We start from the raw sequence: 24,887 nt of genomic DNA, 5'->3' as shown, positions 1-24,887 counted from the left end.
TATTAAGGCTACACTAACGCCAGAGGATTCAATGCTGGACCCATCTCAAATGCACACTGTTACAAATGCTGGGTTTTGTCAAATATCTATACGTTGGGCTACATAGGGGATTCCCACTTGTCCATAGCATGGCATTTCAGCATTGTGACACTGGGACCATGTGATGGGGACAAGGGTGTCTAGCTTTTTGCACACATTGCATCTTGCGCTGAGGTTTAATTGGACCCTACCATCAGAGCTGATAACACTAGCTACTTCCCAGCAGATCATGGAACTGTGTTTTACATCTGAACACAGCTCTCAGCACTGAACACAGACAGCTTAAACCAAGATGACACAATGGCGCCATCTCAATAAAACAGTATGGCAATGTACCAGCAGAGTAGAACTAGAAAGGAGTGACAGTGAATGACAAAGATAATTGCATAATGTAGGCAGTCTGTATAATGGAGAGAGAAGACAGGAATACTCACATGCCTGCATGGCAGCAGACATTTCAATTCACTTGGAGATCAATGGAGCTCTTTAAGCAGTGTTATTGGTACAGAACCCTAACTAAACAGTTTTAATGTACAAGCCAACTAACCCATCTTAATTCTGTGTGGGATAATGATAAATATGTTCTTATGAAACAGCATAATCAATCCTTATAATCAATTCAAATGTATAATCAACATCATATAACTGACCTAATCCTGTTGCTATCATACATGTAGTCTGCTCCATTGCGATCAGTCTTTGGAAACAGACGTGTATTAGCAAAGGGACTGCAGACATCATCTTTAAAGAACTTCACAAACTTTTGTTCTTTCTTTGTAGAAGACTACCTGGGGATTTAAAATATTCAGTGATCACTTTGGACAAAGGAAGTGTCCCTCACTGAAAGGTTATGAGGCTAGAAAGAGAGGAAAGGAGTTGTTGCAAATTAACTGCAGGTTTGTATTTAGATTATGTGTTACTTTTGTTACAGACTTTCCAAAGATGAGTCAGAGGTCTCTAAGGCATCAGTCATTATAGATGCATGAAGCCAGCCAGCTCATAATAAGAAGGCTTTGTAGCTCCACAGAATGGACAATGGTTCATTAAAATTGAACACATTTGAAAAGGATGAGGTGTTTGTCCAAAATTTCATAGCATAGGTACCATAGGTAAGAGCCACAGCACCGTAACCTCTTCCCATGCATAGGGCCCTTATATTACATCTGCATGAATAGATGGAATCTCTTCATGCATCTAACTGCAGTGGTTTTATCATATGGTAACATAGAAAGATAAATGCAGGTACCGGATTTTAGTTTTTAATCATAGCTTTACACAACAGCTTCTGTATTACATTTTATGGAGGGATTTGTTCTTCATACTCCCAGAGAGAGAGAGAAAAAAATATATCTTCCTGTCACAGCCTTTGTCATTTATATGACTTTGTATTCACGGCCCTCTCATAGTTGCATCTACGCTGGTCGTCAGATAGGGACACCCTGATAGTCATGTCAGATGGAAGGGGAAGATTGCAATCCTTTCAGCATCCAAAAAACAATGAAAGTCTTACTTCACTTTGTCAATGGCCAGGGCTCGTTGGTAATAACTGAGGCTACAATGTCCATCTCTCGAGAGTAGCAGACATTTTGTATAGGCTGCTGAGGGAATCTAAATACAGTGACTTGAATTCAAATGATTATAATTGTATCACTGCAGTTAATAAGCTCTCTATTTCATTGCTGACCTTTGTCCACAGGGCATGACGACATGAAAAAGTGCTCCAAATGTTTAGAAATCAGTGTTCCCTGGTTCACCGCTAAGGCAGTTCCACATCATATAATATATAGTGACAATGGCCCCAAAATTAGGAGATACCCCTACCGGAGGTAGAACTAAACCCAACAATTTTTTTTCTCATCTCTAAGGTCTCCCCTATGTAAAATGGATTCTTGCATAAAAATATTTTACCATATAATACGCCTGATCTAATATGCATGTCTGCTGGTGGGCAAAAGTTTTAATTCATAGCTTTTAAAAGTAAACATCTTCAACTGCTAAAATAGTTACTAATGTCATAATGCCACAGGTCAGCCTCATCTTGAAAATGCTTTAATAAACTGTAGATAGGGAGACTTTTGCAGTCACATGGGGGAAAATAACATTCTGCTAATGGGAAAAATATGCACTGATGTGGACAGTGAGCAATTATCGACTAGGTTCTATTTATGGGTAGTGCCTGCTGTGAATATGATACATTCTTCTCAGAAGGCCAATGAACCAGATGTTTCAAGGGTTTATAATCGCTACAGTAAAATCCAGACCAATATAAGCTCACCATGTTCCCCAATATAGAAATAATATAATAGATGATATAATGTGTTACCAACATATGGGTATTATGATTAAATTATACATTTTAAAGCAATCATTTAACCTTGGAAGCCATTTTTGTTCATTAAACAAATTAGAGTCTGGGAACTCCTGAGTGTTTTCCATGTCTATATTTGGCCTGTTGGGAGTTATATAATTTGGAAAACCTTAAAACCTTATTTATTAAATTCTCTCTTCATTGATGTGAGGTTTCAGAGAAGGCCCATCTTATCTTGATCTTACAAATTGCATTTCACTGCACACATTTGAAAATGTTAGCTCCCTAAACAGCTGTCAGTATTAGGGCTCTGTCCATTTCCCTAGACAGAATTATATCCCTTCTCTTTCTTCAGCAAACAGATGGGCAACGTACCCAATACCTAATGCACACTCTCACCAGGAGACCTGTGTGCCACATCACATTCTCTCACAGCATCTTAAGTAACCTTCCCTTGAACGTGTAAAGCATACATGTCATATCAAATCGAAATGCTGTCTCAAATTTCTACTCACTGTTATGTGGTGTGTTTATCCCTAGTTTTACAAGACGTTTATGTACTGATCATATTTCCCCAAATCTGTCTGTAGTGAAGTGGCAAGCGTGAAAATATACGTAACTGTTGTAAAAAAAAAAAAAAAAAAAAAAAATGATGACTTGTTATAGTTACAGTATCATTATTCTAAGGTCGATACAGGAGTTCAAAAGGTGAGAAGCCAGTCCAGCTCTGGTGCACTGCTTCAAAAGAAAACGAAGGTGGTGGTGAGGTCTCAGTCCTTCCAATCAGTGTCAGTTCCGAAATTCTCCGCTTGAAATCATCTGTTTGTGGGTAGAAAGTTTAGGTCTTGAGTTGCCTTAACTTCAATGCTTTGCACATTTCTTTAGTAATTGTAGACAATCTTGTGAAAATATTTTACAGGGATACCCACGCTTCTGAGGTGCTACTCTATGAATATTGTCTTTCCATTGAAAGTGCAGAGGGTCTGTGGAATGATCCTGAATGATCCGGATGTTCGGGTGTACCACACTATTTCTAGTACCACCATGTCATGGCAACTCTTTTCATCTTCAGAGGGTATATCCAAGTAGCCATCCGTTAGCCCCAGGCCTTTCTCAGGTTAGGATCCCCTCCAGGGACCTCCATGGCAGAAGCAGGGTGTGAATGGGCTTCTCACTTAAAGAGCAGCACATACCTTGTGGGATCTCTTACGCCTGTACATCCTGTGCCTCATCATCTCCATTCTCCAGTAGCCCATGGGGTCCTAATGGTCACTTTAACGGTAGTATATTTTTGAGTGTCCCGGAAGATTTCTTCCTGGCAGCCACTAGCAAGCAAAGGCCTGCTCAGAGTGACCCTACCGGGATCTAGAGGTGCCTCTGTATCCATCCATGATATTTTAAGTAGGTCCGTTGGGGTTTGCACCCACTCATGAGCCCAACAGCTTGTGCAAATGTGGCATCCAAAGCACTACCTGTCAGCCGGGGGTCAACTCCTCCAGGACACTCTCACAAAAAGTGTCTTTCCCGCATGTGAAACATTTTCAAGCCTGATGGGTCAGGCATTACACAGAGGGTTTCAGAGTCATGTTGGTTGGTCTATTCTGGCTCAGTGGGAGGTGTCTCAGCATAACTTTCAGGGTGAGCCAGTCGACTTGTTACCTGATGATTTTCCACAGTCACAGTCAGGGATTCCACATTTGGCTTTGTAGTTCTGCCTTGCAGCTCTGTTCTGTAGCATTCAGAGTCTGGCGTATCATGAGTGTTCTTGCCATTTATTTAAAACAGGCACAGGCAGTACAGAATGGCAAATCGAGCGGGCTTATATACACAGACACATTAATCTTCTCGATTTAACTAAAAAGCACGTTTATAAAAAGGGGAAAACACCCATTTGGAACATTAAACCAAATTATGTAGAACATTCACACATGGAACACTGGGAGATGCCACATAATGAACACAACAACGAAGTGCGCAGTCATTCACACAACACTCCTGCTACACGCCACAGTGCTAATGCATTTATATCAGGTCAAACCTCTGGATTTTTACCTGAGGAAGGCCACCATCTCCCAACAGAAAAGATATATCGATTTGGTGATTTATTTATTCATTGTGAGGGCTGCAAAGTATAATTTTGTTCTGATGCCTGCAGTGCTACTGACAGAAGCAGTAATATAATAAATAATATAAATAAATAATATGTCACACTGAAGGTAGCACCACAATTTCACAAAATGTTCTCCTCTAGAGATTAATAGTATCATTAAAATATTTAAGAAAGCAGTGAGGGAAAAGGACATTTTCCATACTGGCATCAATCATGACACAAAGGTTGAGTCATTGTCCTATTGTCCTCCAGGACAGGTTATTTTCATTTTATTTTTTAGAACATTTCAGAGCATAGAGATATGGTGTAAGTTTCTGGATATATGCAGTGACAGCAATGTACAATATGTGTTGCATTACATTTTGTGCACTGGTATATATTATTAAGCTGCTAATTTTTAATACCTTTTGGAACTTTTTTTATTTTGACTTGCATTGCATTTCTTGTTGATGTTCTTTCTAATAATGATCACCTGCCCATCATGCTCATCTCATGTCCACTATTAAATGAAAAAATCAATGTCAGAAACATGGATTCAGCCTCTTAAGGTAGGCAGATTTATCTTAGGGGAACTCTTAGAGATGGTTTGGGAAAGACACATTACAACATAAAGTAAACAACATTAGTAAGGTATACCTATTAAGGCTTTGTAAAATGTTAACCCATTATTGGATCGAGAAATGCTCATCTATTCTCATCAGTGCAAAACCTTTTTGAAATTTTGAACATAAGTTTCAGCATTCTTTTAACTTCTGTAGCAGAGAAGCTGGTGCAAGCAATTGGCAAGTCAAGCAGAGAAATACTGGCCTTGCCGGGCTCATGCTAGTTAGGCCACCATCTCCACTCTGATACTCCTGTCATGACAGCCAAGACGATCTGCCATCTTGAGACTGCTGACAAACACATATCCTCTGCCCTCTTTTGATTGACATACCTTGACTTGATGTGCTGTCATCCTTTGTCCGCATCTTACAATGGGCCTTGGTAACAGTGTTTGAAATGAGCAGAAGACAGGCCTATGGAACCCATCTCAAGTTCTAACAAAGAAAGCTGAGAGTGGGGAATACTGACAAACTGCACTGTCACTGCAAACATACATAAAAACCAAAAACGATGAAACTGACTTTTTGACTGCCACGTTAACTGCCTTTAGTCACACATAATTTAGAAATGCCAGATTGATGTAATGCTGAATGTGTTATTCTTTTTAAAGATGATTTGAGCATTAATTGCTGTGCTTTCTCAAGGAATCATAATCTAAGATATTGCAATTGGTTATAATGTGCTGACCTTTCAAACCAGAGAGTGTATCGACATCAAATTGCAAAGTACAGCCTTAAAAACAAATGAAGCACAAAGTGTTTATGTAGGCGTCTTGTAGTATATTAACACAAATGTTGACTGTTTCTCATTGTAATTATTAGAAACGGGGGAAACTGTTACTGGGGGAAGGGGTGCAGTTTCTCACTGTAGTGATTTATCATGGTCAGTCAGTGTTGTCCATGGTCAAATCACCTCTGAGATGATGAAATAATGCCCGTAGTAATCATGCAATAATATGAGAGCAAGTTGGATATTTGGTTCAGAAATGCACAGCTTTATTATATGTGTTTATTTGAAAGGAAGATTGCTTCATTTCAACCTGTTTCATCCCCTGGTGGAACCATTTAATACCACCTCTTTGAGTGTTTGAATGCGTGCTGCAATCGTTTAGTCCTGTGAAGCTTTCTTCTCAAACGGGGAAGGAGGTGTCGGCGCAGAATTCATCTAGGATCAAAGCAGAATGCCCTCCACCGCACGCCTCTGTCCATCAGTGAGATGGAAGCTTGTTTCTTCGTGCCAGTTTGTGAATCCCTGGCTTTGTTCTGTCTGACTAAATACAACCTCTGAGAAGATCGCAGCCTGCAAGGATGAACTTATTTGTCAAATGCAATTAGCCAAAGTGCTTCAAATGCTTCTCCCTTCCTTTTATCTTTGTTCAAAAGAAGATCTATGCCAAGCATCCAAATTACAGCTGACAAGCTCCCTGACTAACCCTTTGCATACGAAGTTCGAACCATAGTGACTAAACAAACATAAGAAAATATATTTCCCAAAAATGATACATATAGCTACAGATTATTGATGCAGTAAGATGGATAGAGGTGGACAACTGTCCATTTATGAGATTCATGAATCATTTAGGTTAGACACAACTCGGTACACACAACTTTTGCCAATGATGGTATCTTTCAGAACAGTTGTGCTGGGACATGACCCTGATTCACAACCAGCACTTTAGTGTAGGGATGTCGGGTAGTCTGAGAACTTTGTTGCAGTTATTTTAGGGACTTTTATGTAAATGAGTGGGGAATCAAGACATGTGTGTGCTGACAGAATATTTAAATATAGTTAAAAAAGGTAATATGTGTTGGACCTGCTGTGTGCTAGGTTGTGCTCATTACAAATATGGAATGTATCATAAAAGAGTGCGACGAAGAAAATGCTAACATTAAACATTAACATACTTAGTGATTAAAGAGTAGTGTTTTAGTTAACCACTTTGGATAGGCCTGTGATAAATACACATATGATAGTTGTTTTACCATTTTGTTGAACTTGAACTAAATTGTATAGTACTTGTTTTAAAATAATGTTGTCAAGAAGCTAAAGGTATGTAGACATCTGACATAGTCTCTTTTGTTATTTCAAACACATACAGCATATATATATTATATGTATTATAATGAAATCATTACAAATAATGAAGGTTTTTGAAACAAACTGCTTCCCCTGATTGTGAAACTACCCATAAACGTTTTTTCTTTCTTCCTTTTTCCCCCAAATTAAGAACCATCCATATGTGTGAGCTCAGTGGCCTCCAAACCATCCTCACCATGAATGCCAATAGATATGGGTGTCCATATGGACCCTCGGGAGCTAACCTGTGTCTTATGTATCAATTTTTGATCTATTTCCTTGTTAAAACATAACAGTAAAGTCTCAATGTTGACTTCCTAATGCTGAACAAGCCCCTTTTTATTCAACAAAAGTGAACGCAGCCCACTATGCTGAATCCGACCTCATAATACTCAGGGATCTGAACAAGCCTAATGCCTTCGGAAGTTATATGTCATAGAAGGGCAAAATTTGCAAGATCCACAATACCATAGGGACATATTTTGCATCTTTTTGGCTGCTTGAATTTGGTGCCCAGTTATACTAGTGTAAACAGACTGAGAATCCCTTTCTGCACCGACATGTCAATTCATTCAATTCACACAGTTCTGCTCATCAAAAAGAAAGTTAACCAGCATTGGCAAAAAATGTGCAGTGCTAGCCTCATCTTTCTTGTTCAGTATGAGAATATACTTTGCTCTCTGCCATATTCTCCCCTCATCTTTACTGTCAACATCAACTTACATAACTTCTTCAGAACATTAGGTAATTCCTTCCTTTCTTAACCCAATATAGCACACATTACGTCCAGGGGGCAGAAAAGAACCAGCAGTAAACATTATCAAGCACCCGGGAGGAAAGCCAATCACCTAATTTACACTCTGCCTGTCCACTGAAGGGACGTCTGATATCTGTCTGATCTGTCATTTTCCCACCTCTTAAATCCTGGGTTCTCCTTACTGTTCGGGTTTACAGTGTGGATTCTCCTTACGGAAGGTCACATTTAAAATGCTGCCTGCAGAAAACCCTCCTCTGGCTTGTTCCCTCTTGTCCTCTCCTTAATCTAAGGAGCTCTAACCCTCTTCAGGGCAGTCAAGCTTTTCTTCAGCCCTGCCTGCTGAGCCAAGATACTCTCTATCACTTTATTGTGTACTCTTGTTTTCAGAAGATTTAAGCTGCTTTTTTCCCCTAAATGAGTCGTTCTATTTCTGCCTCTGATCTTGACTCGACTTACAAGACATTATTTTTCTTTATTTCTCTCCTGTTTTTATCCCTTAATTATGCATGGGATCTATCTAGCTCACTCACAGCTGTCCCTTTCAATTCATCCACTATTCCCCCTGTCACTAATAATACACTTCTAGTCCTTCATTTTTGAAGCAGTAGGCCATAGTTATTATACTATTTTATTTCTCAGTAAGTATGCTCCTTTTGGCTAAAAATAGCCAGAAATGCATAAGCCTTGACCAGGCAGGACAACCAGGGTTTGTTTTCATGCCGATTGTTTTTCATGTTGTCAAATGGTCTTTTCCTTGTTCTTATCTGATCTAAGATTGTTGCTGTAGTATTTAATTTTGTATATCGTATGTATTGGACTTTTTAGAAACAGTTCTGTACTTTTTGTATTAACACTGTAATTAGTAGTTCCCAAGGCATATGACTATGGTAAGCACTTCCCTCTGGGTGACCAGATTTCTATGTGTAAAAAAAAAACACACACTGCAATGGAATGGGTGTAATATATTTTCGGCTTCTGTCAGTGTGTGCCATTGCCAATGAAAGACAAATGCTTAGCAAACCCCAGCAGGAACACACCCCTGCACTGTATTTATATCTTCTCGGTTATCTGTAAATGTTGTCATGTAAATTATGTTCCCATAAATTGTGTCTTATTGCTCTCAAACCAATTTTTAAAATTGGAGGAAGGCGGAAATATGGGACAAAATATGATTTTTCAGTCAGCAGGAGTCAGGCAGCAGCCCACACCGAACCTTTCAGAATCCCCCCCCCCCCCCCCCCCATTGCTCCCTCCCCATTCCCTTCCCGGAGCCACACTGGAGCCGTCTGCATCACTGAGTTTTCCGCACCCTATGGGTGCTATGGAACAGAGCTTTTTCCTCACTTCAAATTCCAGAACTTCAGGACCTTGGCACCAGGAGCATACACTCGCCCCATGCCACTGACTTTTCTCAGAGACCATCTTCCAGCTCATCTCGGTTGGCCTAGTCCTCCAAGCTACTTTTACAAAAAAATGCTAAAACATTTTTACTCCAGCCACTCACTCAGTTTCAGCTTTGAAAAACATTTTGTTTAACTCATACGTTCCATAAGATTAAGATCTCAACCATTGCAGTTTACCTATCCAGCATAGTTTTTTTTGATATAAACTGGCATAAGCCTGTGGCTCTGAATGTCTCTCCTTTTCCAACACCAGGATAAGACAGGACTATTGATTCAAATAGATCTGCAGATAACTGTCAGCTACACTAGACTTGTGTCTACCTATTATCGTGGATATTCTTGCCTTCTGCCTTTTAAACACTTAAAAACGGAGTCAGACATACCAGACATGTTTTTATTGGCTTTTTTGGGCTGCTGAGCTGCAATGAATTTACCTGCCCTACTTCTAGTTTTAGTCCAGTTGGATATCCCTGTGTTTTAGACCTAAATATGTTAGATCACAACTATTTCATCAAACAGAATGTCAGTGATTATTGACAGATGATTACAGTCATTAATGCTAATGGGAAAGTAATGGAAAAGTTAGAAAGGTGGATACCGGTTTAATATACACCAACTGGTGCAACCTAGGCACATCATCAGTGATGGAACCTGGGATCATCGGGTGTTTCGGGTCTTTCAACATCAGACACCCTCGCCCAGGCGACCCAGCCGGAGGTGATCAGTCCCCGGCTTGTGTCTAGGTAGCTTGTGTTGCCCACGGATCACCCCTCTTGATCCACAGCCATCTTGATGCCCTCTCAGCAGCATCTGTGGTGTTCTTGATGGCTTTCTTGCTGTGCAATCCCCTTATTCCCAACAACTTGAGAGCCCTGTAGAGTGACTGGCCTGCAAACCCTCGACATCCAACCTCGATGGGGTTGCACCGAGTTTTCCACCCGTTGCGGCGGCATTCGCCTGCCAGCTCCTCGTACTTGGCCCTCTTCCTCTCAAATGCCTCCTCCATCCGGTCTTCCCAGGGCACAGTCAGCTCCAGCAGTATGACCTGCCTTGTTGATTCTGACATGAGAACCTTCAGCTGCCAGTCCCTAGCTGTGGTAAGGAGCCCCCCTCCTTGGCTTGGGCGCTGCCGTGGCCTCACTCCAGCTCTAACAAAGGCGATGGAATGCCCAGCTGGCTGTTGTTGTCTGCTGCGTGCAATCCCTGTGCAGATGGTATCTGCTATCACCTTCAGCACCTGGTCGTGGCGCCAGCGGTAGCGCCCCTCACCCAGGGCTTTAGGGCAACAACTCAGGATGTGCTCCAGTGAACCTCTCCTCTGGCACAGCAGGCAAGCAGGTGTTTCTGCCAGACCCCAACAGAAGAGGTTGGATGGGCTGGGGAGGACGTCATAGACCGACTGGATCAGGAACTTAATCCGGAACGGCTCCGCTTTCCAAAGCTCAGTCCATGAGATCTTCCGGTCCATCTCCACGCCCCCTGTTGTCTCATCCCGACCATCCTGCTCGAGCGGGTCTCCTCCACTCCTGCTCGAACCTCTTCCTGGACAAGTTGACGCCTCTCCTTCCCCTGGGCCTTGTTGTACTGAGGTCTTGGGTTGCTCCCAAGCCCTGCCCGGCCTGATGCAACTGCTCCCACCAGAACACTGTGACGCAACCGTGCTTCTGCTTGGTCAACTGACTCCTGGGCTCTCCACTTGCGACCAGTTCGCACTTCAATCCCAGCTGAGGAGACTTTGGTGTCCTGGGAGTCTCTATACAGCAGCACCTCCCTTGCACGGGTCACCATGAACTCCTCCGACAGACTACTGAAGGGAAGTCGTAGCTTGTTCTTATTCCCATACAAGGCTATGCTGCTGAGGCATCGTGGTAGGCCCAACCACCTGCGCAGGTAGCCACTGACCTTTCTCTCGAAGCCCTCAACTGTGGTTAGTGGGACGTCGTAGACCAGCAGTGGCCAGAGGAGGCGTGGCAGGATGCCATGCTGGTATATCCAGGCTTTAAAATAGATCTCTGGGATCTGGTTATTAAACTTTCAAAGATCTCTGACATTTTGTTTGGAGAAAAAAAACAGGCTTTCATCATGTATGTGCATTTTCAAATACCCGCTTGCCAGATGGCGATTGTGATCTTAGGGTTCATCTTGTTGAAGATACCCACCACTTGCACTGTGTTAAATGCAGGTAATTAGTGTAAGCTGGCATGCCACAGACAACACACCAACAGCTCTGTTTTACGCCTGCTCTCCTGATTAACCCAGCACTGCCCACTCCCCCTCTTAAACGGCACCATCTGGTCAACTGAAGAAATCAGTTTTTTTTTCTCTTTCTATTTTTTTCCTGGAAAAACTAAACCGATCAAGCAGCCCTTGCACATGACCCCCTCAAAACGATGTTCTCCGCTCTGGCTCAGCAAACACAACTCTAATTACCCTGTGTAACAGACACAGCAGATGCCATGGTTGCAGATGTTCCATCTTGATTTCAGAGCCTGAGTTAAATGATTATTTGCCTATTTGTGTGGTGATCCGTCAGTCCTATAAAAAGTCAAGACCATCCTGGTGCTTTGCCTTGTTACTTCAGAAGCCTGAGGTATTATGATCATAAACCTAAGTGTTTAAACTCACACTGAGAACACTGATGCCCACACCATTATGTCAGACATCATCCATTCTTATTGGGGTACCTAACAGACAACTAATGGATTCAAATCACAGCAACAGTTTGATGTACAATTACATATAAATGTTACTAATGAAAATACTAAGAAATATATAGGAACTATAGAATTATGCCTATAGCAGTATAAGAAATATGTTATGTTTTGTCTGAACTATACTGTACATCAACAGTGTATATAACAGGCTCATTTGTTCAAGTGAATAGCACTGAAGTTTATGTCTTGACAGATAAGAAGACATAAATCTGCATGTTCAGATGTCAATTCCAGATATAAATGACTTCAAAAGTAAAGAGCCAGACAAACAAGATTGTAATGACACAAATGAATCTACAGGTCAGCGTAATGGTTCTTAGATTTGAAATGTGAAGTAGAAGTAGCTAGGTTTGAGCACCTTTTACCAAGAACACTTTTTCCATTATATATTTTCAATCCATTGTGTAAGATCAACCAGTGCATGAGCTCTGGAACTCTGGAGGCCTTCTCATACCAACACCCATGCACATGCTTTCCAGGGATGGTATGTATTGTATGCATTATGCATATACGTATGTATTATGTATTGAAATTCAAATATTGAAACATTATGCAAACAAGCCATCTGTGAATGTTTTGTAGCCAAAGCCAAAAAAAGAGTAGATATTGTAGCGTGCCCCCTCCCACCCCACTTTTTCCATTGTGTAAGATCAACCAGTGCATGAGCTCTGGAACTCTGGAGGCCTTCTCATACCAACACATGCTTTCCAGGGATGGTATGTATTGTATGCATTATGCATATACGTATTATGTATTGAAATTCAAATATTGAAACATTATGCAAACAAGCCATCTGTGAATGTTTTGTACACAGAAGAAAGAGTAAAGTCCCTAAAGTTGCGGAGTGTAGTTCACTTTTACACCAATTATATAAATACACATGACGCTTTAAGACCCCCTAATGCACAGTGGTACACGTATATTTGTTGACGATCTGAAGGATATGCAACCGGAAAAGACATAGCCAGAAGCGTGAGATACATTTATTTGGATGTTAACCTGAGACTAGACTGAGGTCGGTTACTTTAGGCATCTGGAAAAACGACAAATGTCCGTGAGACAGAGATAAAACGGATAAAGTAACAGCCTGTGTCACATTTTTTCATAAATAATGTGGCAGAGATGTTTATGGTGAAAAACTAGTGAGTCGACAACTTTCCTAACACAGCCAAATATCAAGCAAACGCAATGCAAGACACAGCTAATACATTATTACTGACTAGTCCAACAGAAAGAAGACCAGCTTGGCATCTGACTTGCATCCTTCTGTTTGAGCACCTTTTACCAAGAACACTTTTTCCATTGTGTAAGATCAACCAGTGCATGAGCTCTGGAACTCTGGAGGCCTTCTCATACCAACACATGCTTTCCAGGGATGGTATGTATTGTATGCATTATGCATACGTATTATGTATTGAAATTCAAATATTGAAACATTATGCAAACAAGCCATCTGTGAATGTTTTGTACACAGAAGAAAGAGTAAAGTCCCTAAAGTTGCGGAGTGTAGTTCACTTTTACACCAATTATATAAATACACATGACGCTTTAAGACCCCCTAATGCACAGTGGTACACCTATATTTGTTGACGATCTGAAGGATATGCAACCGGAAAAGACATAGCCAGAAGCGTGAGATACATTTATTTGGATGTTAACCTGAGACTAGACTGAGGTCGGTTACTTTAGGCATCTGGAATAACGACAAATGCCCGTGAGACAGGGATAACACCTATAAAGTTACAGCCTGTGTCACATTTTTTCATAAATAACATTGGCAGGGATGTTTATGGTGAAAAACTAGTGAGTCGACAACTTTCCTAACACAGCCAAATATCAAGCAAACGCAATGCAAGACACAGCTAATACATTATTACTGACTAGTCCAACAGAAAGAAGACCAGCTTGGCATCTGATTGCATCCTTCTGTTGCTTTAGCTCTCGCCAATGAGTTCATGCTCACGGTCTTCCCTGCACATGGTGGTAGATGTCTAAAGTGACGTAATTTCAGCAGGAGCGAGGTGTGCTTGCTGTGGTGTCGGCTGGTTGCACACCCTCCTAATTTTTGTCACCTGCCGTACGGTGCAGCTGGCAGATTCACAACACAAACTGCTACTTAAGATAAACGCTTGTTTTGCTAACTTGCGTGATAAGGTGTTTGATTTCCTGCTCTGCCACACAACTTTTGTTAAACAATACTGGCAAACGAGTTTGTGTGGTTTATCTGAGGGTAAAAACAAAAACCACTAGGTATAAACAGGCTAGTTTTGCTGGCAATTAGCAAGAAACACCTGTTTAATCTCCAAACTCATGTCATGTCCTATATTTCAATGTACTTTCTTTGTCTTACATTACCTCTCTGCTGCTTCCAGAGGTTTAGATGGTATTCGGCTCATTATATTTTGTATTATAATATATATTATTAGTGAGTGACAACATTAAAAGGATCCTTTAAAAAAATGAAGAAAATGATTTTAAAGTTTCTGTAGTTGATATTTTTCAAATTATTGAGGTAAACAGACATAGGCTGTCCTCTGTAAGGATCCTTTTCGTGTTGTCAGACAATAATTATAACATTATGAGCCTGTCAGTGGCAAAAACCAGCAGTTTACTTTGAAATAGATGCTTGCCCCATGGGATAACATTGTATAGCCATTTCGCGGTTATTGTTTTCTAACTCAACACTGAAGTCATTTCGATAATTTCCGCCTGTAGTATCCTAAAGTGTCCCTTTAAGTATCAGATTAATGTAGCCAGTTCTTTTTGTTTTTGTAAGAGCTCAAGCTGTACAAGCTGAAGTTATTTGATGTTTTTTGGAAAGGCTTGTGAAAAGACCATTGCCGTAGTCAACCCTGCTTGAAATAAAAACATGAATGAGTTTTTCATGTGGTTGTTTAAACTGGTATTGCAATCACTTAACACATCAAGGTTTTAAATCCGTTTGTGTCAAGATGAGCAGCAATCACTTCTTCCCTCATGAGTCCCAAATGAGATTGTTTCAATGCTGTCCTTATCCAGCTAAGGGTGGCAGCTTGTGACCTCTGGAGATTGGTCAGTGTTTCTGAAAGCATCACACTGTAGATTGTGATGCAATCTTGCATTGGATGACTTTGAATTTTCAGTTACAATTGTCTATCCTCTTCCCCACTTCATATTGATTGTCTCATATCTATCATCTCCTCCTGGGCCTGCTTGATTATACTTCTTATTGCTTTCCAATTGGAATTCCTCTCCCCCACGTCTAATGCTAAAAACCACTAGTAAGCTTTAGCCAAGGATTCTACCCTGGTTATTGAGGAAGTAATAAAATAGCTACTTGCTTAGTTCTTTGAGTTCTTATCCTTTATGTGAATTCATTTGAAACCACTACAAACCAGAACTCAAAAGAAAAATGGGAAAATACTGTAGGTTTGTTTTTGATATTTCCACTCTACATTCCGAAGTCATTGTCATTGAACAATCCGTTCATTCTTCAGGCCAGGCTTTCCCCACTTATCTGTAGATCAAAACATTTATGTCATCTAATAAGCAGGCCAGGAGGGCCAGGAAGCTCTGCTAGCAAAAGCTGACATGCTGAAAGTCATACCCTATTCATGCATAACGTGGGTCCGTTTTTCAAAAGTGTCACAATATGCGCATACAGAACAGGAGTATTCATCTGAACATAATTGTTTTCAGGATTTCCCCTATAAGTAATTACAATTATGATGCCTTACTATTAAAATAAAGAGCTGGCAGACTTCCTAGGGAAATTGAAGGCATGGTTTCCCGAATATAGAGTCCTGCCAGACATAATGATGCCGCTGTCCTTCAGCAAATACTCCATTTTGAGACTCAGACTCCCCTTGAAGAGTTCCAAGTCGGGCAAAAGGAAGATGAGCCATGCATGGACTTGGGTGACCCTGCCGACACTGGGGAAGACGTCTCTGTGCTGACTGGTGGCATTCGGAAAGCAGAGTCAGCAGTGGAACATGCAGTCTCACTGATGCTCCATGCCTTTAATGGCCAGGGAAGGGATGTACTGGAAATCCCACTGTACCAAAATTCCTGACGAGAGAGCTCTGTGAGATTAGTGTACGGGTTTCTTACACATTTCCAGTTTTAAGACATGTAGACACATAATGCAATATTTAAGAGCATCTAGTCCTTTCAAATAATGTCTGGCGTTGCACTTTTGAGTATTTTTAGAGACATAGCCCCAAAATGCATTTGTGTGTGTGTGTGTGTGTGTGTGTGTGTGTGTGTTTAAGAGAATATTCAGGTCTGTGTATGAGTCTGCCTTTCAAGAGAGAGCAGAAGAAGCCTTCCTTTGAAATGCATGAGACTCCAGCTGCTTTTTTTGGAACATATTTTGCTTGCAACAGCAACAAACAGCCAGCAGGCAAGGCCTCACCTACATGCACAAGGAGACGGAATGTGGATGTGAAAAGTTGTCCACAGACAAGGCTGGTAAGCAGTTTCATATACAATGTATACCTTAGTATATGGCATGCTGATCACCAGTTAGATGAATAGAAAGTACAAGTAAACCATTTGCTGAAGTTCTACACAAATCCTGAAAAAAACACCATGGTTTTATTGAGTTACATAGTTATAGCCTCGCTAAAAGTATTTTGAACATCACATTTCTGAGACCAAACTATCAGAGCCATTTTGTGATGTCGTGAACCTTTGCATCCCAGATACATGCAGGGTTTCCCAGACAGGGTTTCCAGTTTGAATGTTCAGAATGGGCATAAAATAGCTGCTTAAACTGCATCTGATATATGAAAAGGTATGAATACAAAATATTTTTTCAACTGCAGAATAATAGAAAAAATATTACCAAAAACCTCCAGCTTTAAACATGTTATCATGTTGTTCATTAAACTTTAATTAGATCTAAAATAAATAATAACGTCAACATTATTAATATATTAGAATAGAATATTTGAATTAGAATATGCTTAGTCTGACACATTCAGTTTAAAGGGACTGCTCAAGTAGATCTTCTCGCGTCGTGCCTTTGATCACACCTTTAGCGCCCGCGCAACAGTGTGCATGTGCTTCATCTGTGCCATCAGAATAAGGCCCAAACCCTTCAAAGGTGCATTATGCAGGATTGGCCTGCTGTTGACTGGCAAGCTAGATGATTTCATACTCCACACTCTAAACAAATTGGGGATAGTATATCACCAGGTTTGTCCCCCATCTTCTGTCCCTCATGGGAGGAACTAAAAGGTTTTGCCAATATGGGGAGAGGCTAAAGGCTACATGTAGCATGAAACACTTGTGATTGGAAGAGAGGCTATCTGGGAAACAATTTATGTCTGCATCAACACTGATTGAATATGTTACATTGTAACATTTCCCTGCTTTGCTTCAAAGAGTAAAAGACCTTAGCGAAAAAGACATATCTGACACAGTTATGATTCATCTGCGTAGGTGAAGTTTCAGTTCTACAGATTATTTGAATTTCAGTGTGATCTTTGAAACCCTTACCCCACATTTTCCCAATATTCACATAATCAACACACAAACGAAAGAGAATACTAGTAGTCCAAATCCTATGTCAAAATAACTCCAATAACAAGAGGCCATGCGTGCATAAACCCATCCTGAAGTCATTGTTAGCAACACAGGAAAATCACTCCAAAAACTCACAAAAAAAAGCTAAATGGTTGGCCAACAAAAATACGAAAAAAGAGAAGAAAAAAAACAGCCCCCCACAACGTTTCAGGCATACACACAGAGAGAGCTGCAGAAAATATCACAGAGAGAAACAAACGTAATCATTCATTCAACCTTTCTGTTGTTTTCCTCATGCCCTTATCAATTTTTCTTGCCAGTGCTCTCCATTTCTTCCTCTCTATCCCCCTCCCCCTCGGCAAGTTCAGCACACTACCTATTCCTGTGAACCATTGCTGCAGTGTGTAGATGTGCAGTGTAAATGAGAGAGAGAGAGAGAGAGAGAGGCAATGACAATGGTGTCCCTGGAGTAAACTGGTATACATCAAAGCTTATCCCAGGGGGAATGGAATCACATGTGGAAGTGTTGAATGACACCACAATTCTTGAGCCGTATCGATTGCCAAGGGATGCACTTGTCCAGATACTGGCAGTCATTTGCCTTGACCTGTAAGGTGCAACCTGGAGAAGCTTTGCGCTAACACGGCAAACAGAATGTCCTTGATTTGGTTTCAAGATGGAAGAACACTTTGCTCTTACTGACACTAGACTGCATGCAATTCCCAGCGTACAGAGAGAAGGCTGTTCTGGCATTTCTGGCAGTTCTCTTTACTAAGGTTTGAGGCCAATTTCAGTTTTTGAAAAAGGCAGGGCAAGCAGGCCTATACTGTCTTTGAACATGCACAAAACCCATACTTTCAGAGTAATCAGAATGTCTGGTCAGAATGAATATCACATTTTAAACCTAGCCCCTGCAATTCGATTTCGGTTTTGGTTGGATTGGGGTCGACTGGATTAGTTCACTTTCATTTAGTTGGTCATATGAGCCAATTCCATTCCGATGGGAACATTAGGCCAACTTGAACATCGGGATAGCTTCTGTATGCCTTTGCTGGCCTTGCAGTGACAGTGCAACTGTCTTTGGCTGGCTGGCATAATTAGCTAATTGTCCACGCCTGTGCCATATGTCAGGCTAGGCTATTCCCCCTTTGGGGCTCTCACCATGCTCTTCATTTCTGCTCTGGTTTTAGGAGGTTGTGTTGGTGTGGGTGCCATGCCATATTTACTGCTAGATCTCCAGATTTTAAGTAATTTTTATTTACCAGAATACACATTGGTCCTGTCCATGTCCAATTGTTGTTTATGCCCTGACAAGGGCATGATTTATTTGACATAAAATGCTGACTAATACAGCAATACTCAAGTCACCATAACAACATTGTTCAAACTTGCTGAATCTTTCAGTTGTATATGTTATTAGTAAATCCTTTATACACTATATACTATACTATATACTGTTGGGACTGTTAAAGTAACACTATTCAACAATTTGACACTTTTTGGGGTATGGTTTTATAGGTACCACGTTTTGGTAACATCCTCAAATTAATTTTGATAGCATATGGTCATGTGAAGGACAGATAAACACCTGTGTCTTCCCCACTAGCCATCCAAGATAGATCTGTGTAATGGGCTGGAACACCCTGCAAAAATGGAAGAAAAGCTTTGACACGCATGACATTTCCAGCTACAGTATACTGCCAAAAGACACCAGTTAGTGTGTTGGCAAGCTTCTATCAGTGTCAGCTGAGCTGTTGGTGGTGTTTGCAAGGTTTTTGCATGCGTTTTACGTAGTTAGCTTACTAGTTTTGGAACACAACTCCGTATTGCTGCATTAAGGCCACAGGCGGTAGTTGGAGCTTGTAATTCATTTTCAGCCAAACCACCAACAACCAGATGTTCTACATCACATTGATATATTAGCTCAATAAGAAACATTAGCATGAACAATGACAATTTGCACTTAATTATCCTGACAACAAATCGTAAATCAAGTATGAACGCTCATATTACTCACTCGTAATTAGTAAGAGCTATCTCAACACATTTATACTGTACCTGGATCAATTTGTTTCATGTCCAGCACAGAGGGAAGTGGAAGGTTGCGTGCGCTTCAGTCATTTATGTTTCTTTCTCTATAGAAGAAAAGGGTTATTCTTGCTTCATTTGCTCAGGCTGTTATCTCCCCAGCAGAGCCTGTGCAACTGATTTATTTCAGCGCCCCTGAACACACCTGGATCGCCTTCATTTTTCATCTCGAGTTGTGACCATTTGACAAATATGGGCTTAGATCCAGATGCCGTTTGATAAATGGTAGTGCCATTGATGCACGTGGTATCACTTCCTCAAGTCCCTGAAATTAGAATCGAAATATCTGCTATGGCCAGAAAATGAAGTTCCTTGTCATAGAATTTGCAATCACTATAAATGGAGAGAAAGTATATCCCATAGGAGAATGCCTCAACATGCTCTATTAAACTCTACTTGTATAGTCACTGCAGTTCTGTTACAGAGACCCACGGAGACACACTTACTGTATCAAGTAATTTCTACATTTACCTTAAAGTGGTGATGTCCTGCTACGCCTTTAGCCCCTAGCACATTGTGAGAGTCAACCAAGGCCATATTCCATCCTTCTCCACTGATCCAGATGCATTTGCAGCTAATTAGCTCAGACTCAGAAGCAAACTGCCGTTCCTCTGTGATAGACCAAATAAATAATCTTATTTAGTGTCCCTGACACAGGGAAACTGACATTTATCTAAACTTAGCTGAGTGCACTTTCATTAAATGTTTCAGCTGTGGCCTTTCAGGTGTGCCCAGGAGCTAGCCTGGCCATTACCAGCCTGTGACTCCATTTCATTCCGTCTTTCAGTCTGGGCCAACCCAATGCATTTTGGTTTCCGAGATGGACGGGTGCTTATCTTGAGGTTTAAAATCATTGGAGTTCCCTTAACCAATCAGCAACGTTTAGTAAGCATTCGGTAGATTAAACTCTTCCCAAAGCCAGTTAGGAGAAGAGCTACGACGTCCTTTCCAATCATAAAACTTACAAGAAAATACTCTTGTTCTCCTTTTAATTTTCTGATGTTCTCGAGAGTTGAGACAACTTTTCCGATAGCTTTTCGTGTCTTTTCCTCCAAGGCGAGTTTTGCGTCACAGCTCTGAACTGTTCGCTGATTGGTCCTGCAAAATTTTGAGTTCTGGAGACGATTGTCAATGGGGTTGGGCCAGACTGAGTATGAGCTTGAAATCAATTCAGGCGGAAATACGTAGGCTGGTGTCACCAGGCTACCCAGGAGCCAGCTCTCTTGCACATTCTTGATTCTGATCAAAGCCATTGATGAAGTCAATCAGGTTTGCTAGTGCTGGAAGCTCCACTAAATATGTCGTGTGGTGGGCAACCAGTTGATGAATGATTTAGACATTTCTAAAGGAAAGCATACTGTGAAAGGCTTTGCCAGCGCATAACTGGATAGGGCCCAGTTTCCCGAACGCTAAAAAGGACTTGAAATCGGTCGTAAGAGGGATATTGCAGAGCGGTTTCCCGACGCCACACTTACGGCAATGATGAGTCTATGATGTCGCCAAAATCCACGTAGGCCGTTAAGATACGTCGTTATCGGGAAACTAGGCCTACTATCTTGTTTTGAAGCACAATGCATTTGAAAAGTGAAAATGGCTACCTACCAGAGGGAGATATCTCAGATATGTGATATGCATGGTAAGGCCTGTTCATCAAGACTGATGACCATTGGACCAATTTGCTGTAGTTTTCTTCTTTAGTTCCTCTTTCTGAAGTCTCCTTTTCAAGTTGTCGGGACACTGGGTCCATTTGAGGAGAGTTTAATTAAACATCCATTGAGGATCTGAATCATATGGCATTCATTCGCTCTATCCAAATGACTGAATATCACAATTACATTTACACTGTTTCTTTAATACATCAGGCAGTCTTCTTTAAATTCTGTTCGCTATCTGAAGAATACATTGCCTGAAAAAAAAGATACCTCTGAAGACACTCCTGGGTATTTGGTCAGCAATTAAACATTTTATGGTATAAACCGGTCGCTATTGGCCTTTAGAGACCCTGCATGCCTTATATTTAACATTTAAGAGAGAGTGTCTGGCTATCCTATCTAGAGGCAGCTTTAAGAATTGTATCTTTATTGTTGGCTTGGGGCATATTTGACAGCAACAACTACATGCCTCACCTTTAAATGTGTGAGATTATGGAGCCGGCAAATGTGCTTTGCCCTTTTGGTTTGCTACCATGGTTGAGGTGTTTAACTAATTATTATTATTTTTTTTTTTTTAAACAATACCAGTATGACAGTATTGCTCTTAAATTGATCAAATACGTACTATACACATAACATCACATTTGATTACAACAGGTATCACACACATATGTGAAATGATGGCAGAGGAGACCTGCACATATGGGGAAGGTGGCTAGGCTCCTATACTTTTGCCATAGATCCTGAGAAGGGTTGCTCTTGCACTGCCTACTACTGTGAGGTGTTTGACACAGTGATTTCAGATGATTAAGCAACCCTGCCCCCTGCTGTTCAGCTTGAGAATAGACAGCCAGGTGAGCCTGCTTTCAATGCCACTCAACAACAAACAGCTTGAGCCACTCATTCATTCAGCAGTCTTTTGTGTGTCAAACATTCATGTGGATCTACTGAAGTCTGTTAATATTTCCTCTGAAATAGATTCATCTTTTTCTTTTCTTCTCCCAGTGAATGAATGAGCCAGCCTCCTGCAAATACAGCACAGGCTATCCATTGTTCCTTTGTAGAAAGCATCATCTTATCGCCATGGAAACGTGAACATGTTTTTCTGCTGAAAGACCCTCTAGAGACCTTTTGACAGATTGCTCTGGACTTTAGAGTGGCTCTTAAGAGGGCTCGATGAGGAGTGTCTCAAGGTGCCCAATGTAAATGTGGTTGCATTTCCAATTATAATTTTCTGATGGTACAACGAAGGCTTGCCTATGTTGCTTAAATTTAAATGGCTTTCATCCTGCTATTACAAACAAATGGAAATTATTTAGTGCTGCTGTATACAGCCATAGAACATGTAAATAACATGTATATAAGCCCGTGATATCCAGTCCCCCAAGGCACAACCCTTTTATAGAAAATATTTAAAAAAAACTACTGTAATTGACATTTTTCACAAATCTGTTAGTTGTACCACTTAATATTGTGGAATTGCAAGGTGATAACAAAACGACATTCGCATGCTTGAGAAATCTCGGTATCAGAGGACATTATGACGGTGAGAAGGAAAAAAGTGTCTGTGGGTATTCAAAGGAAACATTGTGCTTGTATCTGGCTAAAAGTTCTCAACTTGTGTATTACATCTAATGATTTACCGCACATCAACAATCCCACACAAGGTCCTGGTGGGACTGATCAATGTTTTGGTAAAATTAGTATCGCAAAAATAGATCACCATTTGAGTCACGATACTGATCCCAACATGTCAAAACTGATGAGTGCTGTTCAACACGGGCATTGACTCACAACATGTGTGTGTCGTTAAATGTGTTTATTGCAGTATATTGGATGAGGTTATATCCTCTGTCTATGCGCCGTAACAATCTAGGACAAACAAGAGGTAATGTTAGTCTGACACGGTTTTTTTTGGCCACAACAGTCATTGCAACCTTGGTCGGTGCTAACCGATCTGTTCAAGGGGTTAATATTACATATTTCTCATTGTGGATGTGACAATAACTCGGCTCTAGAGGTGGAGCAGTCATCGTGAACTCAGAACAGACAGGAACAGACCTTAACGTAGGACTGTATTCTTTACCTCAGAATTAAGACTCGCACACACAGAAATATTATTAATAACAGACGTTTTACTCTGGGCCCAGAGGAATGTCGTTGCTTGAATCGCTTCAAACAAGACACTGGCCTCTCCTTCAAATGTCTGCTGCTTTATTCAAAATAAGATTCACATAGGTTTAAACATGAAGACACTCCCAAATCCTTTGTTCATTCATTTAACTCCAGACAGTCTTCTTCGCTTCACTCTGTACCAGGTACCAAGACAATAAATCAGAAACTCAACTCTACAGGTGGAGCAGTCATCGTGAACTCAATGTTGTGGTGGACCAGGCCTATATCACTGATCAGGCAATGAGGCCTTCGGATTGGAAACAGTGTTTTGAATGAATGCGTGTTATAGCTGAAATAAAACACACACTGTTGAATATTCTATTGCTTTCTGTAAAAGCATGTTATGTGAAGTGCAGCAAATAGCCTGCGTTGTGTGATACCCCAAACCTCTGATGTGGATATTTGTTCAGCACTCTAATGCAAATTAGGCTCTTTGATTCAGTTAGCAAGCTTGTGTTCCCCTCATTTGAGCTTATAGTCACGAAGTAGGGAAGTGGTATGTCATCTTGAGCACCGTATAGGAATATCCAACACAAAACAATGACAATGCGAGTCGTGTGCTGGGCTTTCTGCAGTTGGACTTTTCAGTATGTTGAGAGAGGCAAAATAGATTTTTAGTTTTTACATAGAAATATGGTGATGCCTGACAAACTCCTTTGGTCGGAATATAAAAGCATGCTCCACATGAAATGACAGCAATGTCAGACTGTCTAGCCTGTTCTTCTGTTTCCTTCTCTTCCTCTGTCTGTTTCCTTCTCTTCCTCTGTCTGTTTCCTCATTCTCCTCGTCCTCCTGTTTCCTTTCCTCCTGCATCTCATCTAAGATCCCTTGCCTTCCTGTCTCAGGGTTTCTCGTTGCCTTCAACCTGTGGAGTAGTGATTTTGACTTGATGGACAAAAAAATAATTATAATTAGAACAGCGCAATCCTCATTGTAAAGGTCAGGTATTTAGTAGACGCTTTAATCCAAGGTATCCTGCAGTGGCCGGAAATCAAACCCAGCTCAATCGTTTGCAGGTGGCAACACTAACCATTGTACCACCAACACCCATCATCTGAGTGTAGTATTTAGAAATGAATTCGTTCCAGGAATATTGGGCTTTGTGCCATACAATGTACACCATTAATAATAAACATTTTACGACGTAGAATCCCCAAATGATGATGAGGTGAGGTTGAGGATGATCCCAAATTCTGCTTATATGGGTATTATATTCAATAACATGCTTATATCGCAGTGACTTATAAATACAATCCTGCCATCAAATACTGGACATCCGTGTAGAGCACATTATACCTGACCTTTTAATCATTTTGCAATATTTCTTCAATCTTTCTTAAGCACAGCATTTTTCTAACTTTCATGGACTTCTTGAGGCTCATTGAGTCTGCTATTCTAAAGCATATACATCTTTTAACCACTCTTCTTTAGGGCAATTTGTTATTGATTTCACA

General features: G+C 40.8%; 1 protein-coding gene across 1 annotated transcript in view; it reads left to right on the top strand.

Annotated features, from left to right (window-relative positions):
- Window positions 1–15,896: 15,896 nt before the first annotated feature.
- The window catches only part of ikzf2 (IKAROS family zinc finger 2), a gene marked incomplete at both ends in the record, with an annotated part of 41,753 nt that continues 32,762 nt past the window's right edge, over window positions 15,897–24,887 (top strand). The window contains one exon of the mRNA XM_080839656.1: window positions 15,897–15,967. Within this exon, the coding sequence (XP_080695782.1) occupies window positions 15,897–15,967 (71 nt within the window). The remainder of the gene's footprint in view (window positions 15,968–24,887) is intronic.

The sequence above is a fragment of the Sprattus sprattus genome, assembly GCF_963457725.1.
Source record: "Sprattus sprattus genome assembly, chromosome: 5".
Lineage (NCBI taxonomy): Eukaryota > Metazoa > Chordata > Actinopteri > Clupeiformes > Clupeidae > Sprattus > Sprattus sprattus.
The sequence above is the reverse complement of the archived record's forward strand: the minus strand, read 5'-3'. Positions and strand labels throughout refer to the sequence as shown.